The 10904-nt window shown below is 34.2% G+C and overlaps 1 protein-coding gene across 1 annotated transcript; it reads right to left on the minus strand.

Annotated features, from left to right (window-relative positions):
- Positions 1-1767: 1767 nt before the first annotated feature.
- Positions 1768-9186, minus strand: LOC124363978 (serine-rich adhesin for platelets-like). Its single transcript, XM_046819249.1, has 2 exons — positions 9029-9186; positions 1768-3634 (listed from the first exon to the last, which is right to left on the minus strand). The coding sequence occupies exons 1-2, from the start codon at positions 9131-9133 to the stop codon at positions 1955-1957; spliced, it is 1785 nt and encodes a 594-aa protein (XP_046675205.1). The 5' UTR covers positions 9134-9186; the 3' UTR covers positions 1768-1954.
- Positions 9187-10904: the final 1718 nt, after the last annotated feature.

A 10904-nucleotide genomic window follows, 5' to 3' on the forward strand; every position in this document is an offset into this window, starting at 1 on the left:
GAATTAATTTTGTCTAACTTTCACCTTACAGCTAGAGAAGGAGTTTCGCAAAGGTGAGCCGGGCTATGATCCTTGGATCAAAGTAAGATTTTTCTTGGATCATTTCAACAGTATTTTTAAAAAATTATTTCATCCTTGGCAAAATGTTTGCATTGACGAAAGTCTTATAGGTATGAAAAACAGATGCCCATTTATTATGTACATGCCAAATAAAAAACACAAACAATATGGCATAAAAAAATTTGAGTGTTGCGACAGCCAAACAAATTATGTACATCACAGTTGAGCTTTATAGTGGAAAAGATTATTTAGCAACTGAGAATGACCAGCCTTTTACAGAAAAGAGTTATATTTGAGGTCATGGAAAAAAGTGCATTGCTAGATAAAGGTCATCACTTATTTACTGATAACTTTTATACTAAAATACCACTAGCTCGCAAACTCATGGACAGAAAAATACCTACCTAACAGGAAACTATAAATATTAGGTCTAAATATTTACCAGAAACTGTGAAAAAAGCCAAGTTACCTGCTAGGGAAAGTTTATATTTCAGGCAAGGAGATGTGTTAGTTGTAAACTTTAGACAAACAGCAACGCGAAAACCTGTCATTCTCATTTCTACGGCTACCATGCTGAAGATAAAGTAGTGCAGAGTAAAAAAAAACTAATATTAGAGGGGTAAAGCCTATTGTTATTCACAAGTACAATCAGTATATGGGTGGTGTGGATGCCAGTGATAAGGCAGTGTACCATAACTCCTGCAACCGCCACACTACAAAATATTGGGAAAAAGATTTTTTTTCAACATCATTGACATTGCTCTCTTCAATGCGTACGTGCTTTACAAACTAAACACGGACAAGCCTATGCAACGCAGAGATTTTATAATTAGTGTAGTGGAATCTTTGGCAGCAATCGAAGAAGATCCTGTGCATGCTCCTGGTCCTGCTGGAGATGGAAGCCATAAACTTGATAAATTGCCCGGCAAGTCAGAGTGGACTTGTGTGGTTTGCAAACCACTGAAAAAAAGGGGGAGGTCCAGGTTCTGGTGTCCAGGTTGTAATTGTGGAGTCCACAGGGGAGTGCTACCACCAACTACAACACTTCTGGAGACCCAAGAAGGGAGGTAAAGAAAAGTGCAGCACCTGGCAGTGGGAGTTCGTCAGAATGAACGGTTTCCACAACGTGCACATATTTACTTTTTTGTTACATATATTTTTTGTTTTTGTAAATAAGTTCATAAAAGTTGATATATTTTCTTATTCAGTAATATACACTGGTGTTAAACTGGCTATTTCAGAAATACTAAAAAGTGTTTAGTTTTTATTTTGTAAGAGTGAAAAGTAAAAAGTTTTTTTTTTACATTTTGCAATTCTTCTTCTTCTCTCCAGAAATGAACAATGACAAATACATGGTAAGTAATTTTTTACCATATTTTATAATTCTTTAGAATTTCCTGAACAAAAATGATATATAATACTGCTTACCCAAATAAAAAAATATATTTTTTGGAATTTTTTTAAAAAAACGTCTGCAGAATGCACAAAATAGGCTGAACCACCAGGTATAATACAGTGAACCATTGGAGGGTTAAGTAGTTTTATCTTTTTCTGTGGTCTATACTGTTTTGTAAACCATTTGGTAAATTCTCTTATATTATCAAAATAAACTCTAATTAAACCTATTAACAATGAATAAACCGTTTGGTTATAAATATGAATTAAAATGTAACTAGATCTTACTAAGTATAGATGAGAAAATATTGTGGTAATGTGTGTAAATATTAGTAATGATGATGTAAAGAAGCAATTATAATACCATATTTATTATTTTAACATATAAATATATAATATAACATTATGTAGTACAATTACATTTGCACCCCCAAATAATACATACATTGATAATATTCTTCTTAGAGATTTTCAAGATAAATAAATAAAATTGACATTTTTAATCCTGTTGTGGCGAATATGTTTTACTTGCATTCACTGATGTGTTGTCACTAAAGGTATTGTTCTCCATCGATATCTCACTTGCATTCACTGATGTGTTGTCACTAAAGGTATTGTTCTCCATCGATATCTCACTTGGCTTCACTGATGTGTTGTCACTAAAGGTATTGTTCTCCATCGATGTTTCAGAGTCCACTCTCTCGTTTTGATTCATCGTTGAATTTGATATCCCAGTCCTAAAATTAGTAGGTAAAGTCGTAGTTTCAGATGCATCAAACGAAGAGTAGCTCAAATTGTACAGCAATGGAAGAAAAGTAGTTGATATATTTCCAAAACTTTTCAGTTCGTCCTTATCGTTTTCAAGAACGGGTGGTTCAATGGTTATCGATGCCTCATTTAGTCCAAAAGTAGAAATGTTTGTCTCCTCCGTTACGTCAGACACGGTAACAGTACTGTTAGCGTACTCAGTATAGTCTCCTAGATTTTGAGTAGATGTGCTGAGGTCATAATCTTCTTCGGTGCTCTGAACGTGAGTTGTAGGAATAGTGGATCTCAGTTCAACATATTGAGTAGATATATTTGGTTTTAAATATTCATTTAGTGAAGTTACAATTGTAGCAGCAGTGTTTGTTGAGATTTCAACTGAATTTGAAGTAGTAAACAAGATTGAGCTATGGTTAACACTGGATTTTATAGTTTCTGGATAATTTGGGGTTGTGGCCTCTTCTGCTGGGGTTTGGAGTAAACTTTTAAAATTAGCGAGCGGAGAATCTTCCAAAGCAGGTCTGTCTTCATAAGTTGAAATCTTATCGTCAGAAAACAAATTACTAGAATTCTGTACTTCAGCGTCAGGTGCAGTATTTGTTTTAGTTAAATTTTTAACTGCTGAAATTTCCGACAGAATTTTTGACATTGATCCATTTAATAATGATAACAATGAATTATATTCTGGTAAATAGACCAACGGTGGTTTATCTGATGGTTTTAACAGCCGAATATCTTCTAATTCCGTTTCCAAAACGGATAGTCTTATCACCTTCGGAACCAACCTGACCGATAGTTCTTCAGTTGGAGTTTCATCCTTAGAATCAATTGAGTGTTCCGAGAAGTTCTCCGGAGTATCCACGGGAGGCGTTTCAATCTGTACCTCTAAACCTCCAGGAAGGAAATTAGAAGTGGTTTCGTTATCTTCTTGGGTTTCATTTCCAGATATGACCATTTCAAAATTAGATTTCCCAGAATCGGTCGTGGTTTCTTCTGTTGGCGTCGAGTCTTCCACCTCTTTTGTAGGTTTAGAGGTCGAAGAAGAAGTCGTGACTGGCTGTGTTGTAGAGTGCATTTCTTCCTTACCCTGTGTGGTTGGTGTTCCATCCTCAGCCTTTGAGGTCGACAACGAAGCCTCAGTGTTCTTCTCGGTTACTTCTTCGACAGGAATGGCAGTGGATGACCCCGACTGCGAGGTCTTGTTAACGCTTACAATCTTGCAAGTGCGGACACAGGATTTCGCGGAGGAGCCACTCTGTTCTTCATCCTCGTAGTCATACTCAAGAAGGACGTCATAGTCATCGATGTCTTTTTCGTCCTTACACTCCATGTCACATTCAGCTAGAATCTCTACGTCTCTCTTCGTTCTCGATGGAAGCTTTCCTTTCACGATGTATTTCTCTGTTTGGAATGCCTGAAAAAGTAAAAGTGACTTAGTTTCACAAGATTATTACTGAGACTACAACTGAGATTTAAAAACCATTTTTCTAGAGAAAATGCGACTAATCAAAAGAGAGGGAAAGATTTGATACAAATGTATAAAAAAATACAGTTTTACTTATACAACGATGAAAGTTTCTCTCTGAAAACTGTTACATTCCTAGTTTTCGTTCCAAGGCAAAAAAATTGTTGTTTATCAAGCAATAACAAATATAGCCTATAATCAGAGATACCAGGAAAATATACTGAAGTAGAATCGTGAAGTCTATTACAAAGGCAGTGTCTGTACTTTACAACACAAATTATCTTAAGCCTTATGTGGAAAACCTTATTTACTGCATCATTTTATTAAACTTCCATGGTTCTAGATGTTCTAGTAAGTATACAAAACTGAGTATAAACAAATTCCATTTTTCAAAGTTGACACAAAATAGTACGTAATGTGTTTTTTGAATTTTTTGAAATTTTGATCAGTTTTACGGTTTGATCATAATCGCTTTTCGCTACAAAATGAGAAATTTCTCACAAGTAGCATCACACTGCACCCGCCTCTCATTCCCTCCCCATCCTCTCAACACACACTAAATTCCGCTCCCATCAGGATACTGTAGGAAGTGATTTCAACTCGCGAGTTATTATTACATTACATCCACCTCATTTTTATTCACTGCAAATAATATATTTATTAAAGCTCCATTGACTGAGCGTTAGCGAAGCCTATCACTCGGAGGTTATACACAATTTCATTTCTGTATATGTTTTTGTTTATCACTGTTCACACGATATATGATTGACGAATTGATCTATAGACTTCAAAATTTGCATACTGTCTCATGTATATATGAGGAACACTGAGTTCGATGATGGTGCATGTTACTCGATGGGATTTGGCTGAGCGTTAAAGAATACTTTTACATTGGTTTAATGGTTAGCAATGATGGCCATGAGAAAATAAAAGAATAAATAAATTCGGGAGTACAATTATATGAGATTGTAACATGTAACCTAACGGTCCCAACACACACAAGTCACCATCTTTCATGTTGATGACTTGGTGTGTAGACTTTTATTATTTAACCACTGATACGAAACCCAACTTAATGTGAATATCAATTTCAATGTATTAAGATTACATTGAATCTTACATCATACATTGATCTAGAAATATTATAATCTGTAGGATCTTAATTTTTCATGAAAAGTTTATTTCCATACAGACAAGAACAAGATCTATGACAATGCATGCCCAACCTAGGAATTTGACTGAGTGACATAAAAGCCAATCACTCAGTAGGGAACTGTCTGTCTATATCTCTATCCTCTATACATCTCGAATATGAAATGAGCTCTAGACTTGACATTTTTCACGCAGCCTCAGAGTTGCGTACTCATATCTTGTTATTTGCAATCCATGTACTTGCGTATTAGTTCACGCCCGACAATAAAATATTCTTTATGTAACCTGAGCATGTATTCCTCCTCGCAAGAACGTACATTCCAGTATTTTTCCGTACTCCTCGCAAGAACGTACATTCTAGTATTTACCGTACTCCTCCTTGCAAGAACGTACATTCCAGTATTTATCGTACTCCTCGCAATAACGTACATTCTAGTACTCCTCCTTACCGTACATTCCTCGTACTTGCAAGAACGTACCGTACTCCTCCTTGCAAGAACGTACATTCCAGTATTTATCGTACTCCTCGCAAGAACGTACATTCCACTATTTACCGTACTCCTCCTCGCAAGAACGTACATTCCATTATTTAGCGATACTTGCACAGATTGACTCCCCGCATACAAAATTTTAAAAATAAAACTCATATATAAAAGCACTAGTAATTGTAGCTCTTTACAGTTAATACTTCCATATTGTCGTTTCTTAATTTTTAGGTAAGTCTTCAGACTTCGAACTTAGCTAACAGTTACGATCCAGTATACAGACACAGTCAGTAGTGAGACTACCGACGGTGATGTAAAGGTAGATGCATAATACGTGTCAGTAGCATTTCCATTTCGAAAATTATAATGATTACTTCAACAATTACTTAATTATGACTATTTTTATAGTTAATTTCTGTACAATGATTGTATTGTTATTAATCAAAATAAAAATGAATTGAGGCTTTTTAATCCGGGCCACAACTGTAAAATTATAAAATTTTAACTGTGTATAACTAATAAATCAGGTTTCAAAACTAAAACCTATTAAAATCATAGAAAATAAATTTGCCCAAGGAATCGTTGTCATCCATCGGATAAATTTCATGTCATCTCCTTAAATGATTCACTTTAAACAAAAAACACGCATCAGAGTTAATTATTAGTTACAGTTAATGAGGTAATGGTATGTCGTGAGACGGCTTTATAGGCTAATATCATTAACCTGCGGCTTTGCCCGTAACTTCGTGTTGAATATTAGTGACGTCATAGCCATATATTTCGAAATGGTATACAGAACGCCCTAGAGATAAAGTAATGTTGACTGAAATATATCGCAATCTTCTGAGCTTAAGAACTGAAAACTTGGACAACACGTAAATAGCTTACTAACCAAATACTAAATACCAATAGTACTCTGTGCATTCCATGTATTTAACTGAATAGCACAACGAGTTCAGTAATACTTGAGCTATGTTTAACCAACGTGGAGGAATCCTAAAGTCGAAGTCTATAGCGTTCCCTTATGATGTTATATAATGGAGTCCTTTGATATTTGAAGTAGACACAGGTCCTATGGTCTATGAAACGGAGGTAGCCATGTATCAGGAACACATATTTTAGTTCAATTCAATAAAAAAATACTTTAATAATAACAAATTATGTATAAATTCATTCTTTAAATTTCAACCAAGTATAAAAACATGCATGGCTTATGAATTTAAAACCTCTCTATATCTTTGTTGTTTATATAAAACAGAGTAAGTTACACATCCTGAAAATACATATTCATTAACAACCAGGAAGGATTTTGTAAACTGAATTAATTTAAATTCAATACTAAGATAAATATATATAAACTTGTTTATATTTCAAAATTCAAAAAGAATTTTTCCAATAGCTGTTACATAGAATATCTGTAAACTTCGACAAAGAAATAAAATAAAAAGGAGGAATAGAGGTTGTCTTATATTTTGGTTTAACTATTTCAACATTCTAGGCACTATATCAACGTTTAAATTCTTAATTAGCATAGTATGGCTAGTAGGTGAAAACGGATACGACATCCCCTCGATGATTTTCTGTCATACATATTTGCATATAATGCCTTGCGTATTACTTTGTTGTTTCATTTGCTATAGTCACGTGTTCACTGCACTCGGTTGTTTTATAAAATTGTAGTCACGGAGCGAATGTTTCGTTGAATCATGTTAATTTCTGGTCCTTTCGTTTTGTTCCTTCAGATACTGTAAATATGCCGTCCCACAATGTCAAAGGAAACCAATTTTTGCAACCTTACATTTATACATTTTCAATTTTGTCCTTAAGTAAAATCCAGAATAAACTAATTGATCAGAGTTTTTCTCTATTGTCATATATATTAACAGTGTTAGATTACACTATTTGACATGAGGCTTACTATATGCGTCACACAACAACAGCTGATATTTACTCATGGAAATACAAAGTAATGTGCCACTGCTAGTCCGTGACTCTATGCTGTCAAACATTTTGTTGATCTTTACAGTAAATACATTATCTTTAAATTACTTTTAAAAGTTTTTGTAAGTGGTATTTCGAAATAAAAATGTATGTTTGTATGTGTGTATATATATATATATATATATATATATATATATATATATATATACATATATGTATGTTTGATTCCTATATGTAACTAATATAAATTTCGCCAAGATTAGTCCACCAGGTTGTTAATGAACGCATTTATAATTTACTAGCTGTTACCTGAGGCGTCACTCAAAATTGCATTTTGAAACACAGGGACACCATGACCATACTCTTTTCAAATGGTATTCCAATCAATCCTGAGATAAGTGATAGTCACTCAGATATTTCAATCTCTTGATTCGTTGTTCATTTAAGTTTAAAATGGGACCCTGAAGTCGGAGAGTGAAGCAGTTTTTAATAAGAATATCTAAATTTCCATCCAATATTTAATGATATTTCATTGAATATATCCAATGATTTCAGTAACAATTGAACTATTTTTGGCCAGCGTGGAGAAGTTGTGACTAAAGGGAGACAAAATTTAAGTACCCTGCTTTTCAGCTAATCCACTTATGAGGAAATAAATTTTAAGCAATATAAGCAAAATATTGATCCATGAGAGCCATTTGAACCAAACGTAGCTTCAAGACCAAAAGACTTTTAGCAAAAGTGCAGAGAATTTCCATGAAATGCAGAAATGCAGAGACACAAAATTTATAGAAGCAGTAATAGGACCCAGTATTTCTAAGCCAAGGAGGTTTTACAGACTATAAGGTTACTGGGCCAAGATCTAACAGAATTCGGAATATCTGAATCCGGATGCTTACAAAAGCAGGTTCCTTTAGACCAGATAGCTGTTCTCTCGGTCCTGTAGATTGGAAGTTCTCATAAAACAAAAGTTTCTTATGTTCCAGGAGTCGGGAAGCTTCCAGATATTGAGATCTGTCATACTCTGAGAAGTCTGGAAACTTAAAGTAAAGGTCTGTAGAGGTCCAGAGGCAGAAAGCTCTGGAGGTATGAGAGGCTGAAGAGGGTGGGAACTTCCTAAAGGACTGTCAAAGCTTAAATAAGATGCACAGCCTTGAAGGTGGAATATTTATAGCCAGTTTAATAGTGATATAAACTAGTAAGTTAATATATTAATCTAAATTCCAAGTAAGATATATAAATCTGTAAGTGGCTCTATATGCTATAATTGTATAGAGATTACATGCAGCAATGCAGTGTGGTTCTAATAACTAAAGTAGATTGTAGAATTTCAGGAATTACGTTGCATCCAGATATCAGTTGGCGCATCCAGATATCAGGTGACTGTAAGTATATAAATGTCAGATCTTCCTAGCCTACCTTAATTTTGTGGCCGATGATTCTAAAGATCTAGCTACCACATGATCATCACCTTCATAGGCTATTTTGAATAATGATGGCTTATATTTGAAATTTCCTAAATCTTTAAAAACGCATAACTCTAAATGCATCAGTATTTATAAATGCAATAAAACCTATTCTATTTGATGACCTAACTGTAACATTCTTGAGAACTTTTATAATTTGATGTTGTAACAAGCTCCACCTGTTTGTTTATTCGTTGGAACATTTGTATGTGTCAGATAAAAACTTTTGACTAGGTAGTGATCCAAATCCGTAAATATTATTACTATGAATAAATTAAACTTTAAAAATAAATACTTACGTCCGAAAAGTAAATCCAGCCAATCACAGATAACAAGCATAGAGATAAGATAGTAAAATAAACACATTTCAGTAGTGAGGGGATACGGCGCCGGATAGAATCCATAGTCAGTGTACAGTACAAACACTCAGGTACCTTACTGGTAATCTGTGCGACCAAGTAATAGTGCAGTTGTCCGCTATTGTCACCGTGTAACTTATCAAGGTATGACGTAGTTCTTTTGGTCCAGTTCTTGGTAATGCACTGATTGCGATGTAGTGAATCAGTAGTTTTTATAGCCAATTTAGCAGTGTTTAGTTCTGTTCTAGATTGAAATAGTCAATTAGATACCGATGAGGATTAATATTAGGATTACTCAACCAAATATATAGGAAAAATGTATTTACGATAGTGTATCTATTATTTAGTTGTTAATAAACTAAATAAATGCACAAAATACAACAATTACGAGATTTATTTTGTTATTTTAAAATGTAACAGATAACTGTTTTTTATTATAATGACACACCATACGAAATTATTAAACTTATGTTATTATCTAACTTATATAATTTATGAACTCTATTTTCATATCGAATAAGAACAAAAGGGGAATCAGAAACAAACCTTGTGGAATGCCAAACGCTTTTTCCTTCCTATTGGTGGAAAGCAACCACCGGGTTTAATTAACCACTTTCTATAACCTGTTGTCTAGTACAATTCACATTATTTTAGAACGGTATTTGAAAATGTTATTCTTAAGATTGTTTAATATATTATGAATGTGTTTAATTTAGTTGAGCTAATTTTAGCCGTCCACGATTTTGTATTACATATTTTCTTATTACTACCTGTATTATGAACAAACATTGTTTATATTGATGAGCTGTACAAAAGGAAAATCTCCCATAGTTTTGTCACGCGGTACAGGAGAATGTTTATTTTATATCTTAATATTTCTCTGTGACATAACCACCTAAAAGTAATGATAAGACGCTTGTTACTAAGACCTGTTCATTTCTGACTGTGCAAATTATAATTGTCGTTATGTGAGTCTTTACAATTGTAGTTTGATTAAAATGCACAATAAATAAATGCATTTTGGTGGTATTGTAATAAAGACTTCAAGGTAATTATGGTCCCAAAGTTATACTTCTTATACGGAAACGCATGAATAAACAATAACAATGTTAGGATATGTAACTTTACTCACGGTTAATGTCAGTCGGTATGTGATTAGGTTTCAAACTGGAGCTTCACTAATTTTCAATCTGACAGTAAATATACTAGACTGTCTCTGCCAGCGTGAAACCTACATTCGCAAATCTTCAAACTTAGTTCTACAATTCTTAAAATATGGTAAATATCGCATTAACGGTGTCGCCTACTAAGTTCCTGCAGGATCATCTGAGGGCAGAGCGGTCCAGAATTAGACAGAAGGGTTTGCAGTTTTACATCCCAGATGGACCCTTCTTCCCAGGGAATCCCAGGTCGTGGTTGGATGCTAATTTGATCACGTTCAAATCATCTATGTCAGAATACCAACTACAATGAGATGACTCACAACACAAGGCATTACATTAATAGTCATGGTCCTATTCTACAAGATATCAACTGCGTTCTGTGTTGACCGGACCTAAGTGCAAGACCCTTACCACACCTTAGGGTAAGGCTGTGGCTTTCTAACCTAATAGTCACCGGTTTGATTCTAGAGGAGTTAAATAAAAGTATTCAATTGAGGTTCGACTAGTTGCTCTTAAAAATGACTGGTGTGAACTAATTAAAATGTGAAGGGCTAAAAAGTCAACTTAATAAAACCCAAATAAAAGGCGCATTAAACTGTTCAAAACGGTAAAAGTAAAAGGGGGATCGGCTTCTCCTTTATTAAAAAAAATGC

This window comes from Homalodisca vitripennis, chromosome 5, assembly GCF_021130785.1.
Source record: "Homalodisca vitripennis isolate AUS2020 chromosome 5, UT_GWSS_2.1, whole genome shotgun sequence".
Lineage (NCBI taxonomy): Eukaryota > Metazoa > Arthropoda > Insecta > Hemiptera > Cicadellidae > Homalodisca > Homalodisca vitripennis.

Coding starts and splice junctions, on each gene's coding strand:
- LOC124363978 (XM_046819249.1), bottom strand. CDS start 9,133: ATGGATTCTATCCGGCGCCGTATCCCCTCACTACTGAAATGTGTTTAT. Junction 3,635..9,028: donor GCTGGATTTACTTTTCGGAC/GTAAGTATTTAT, acceptor TTACTTTTTCAG/GCATTCCAAACAGAGAAATA.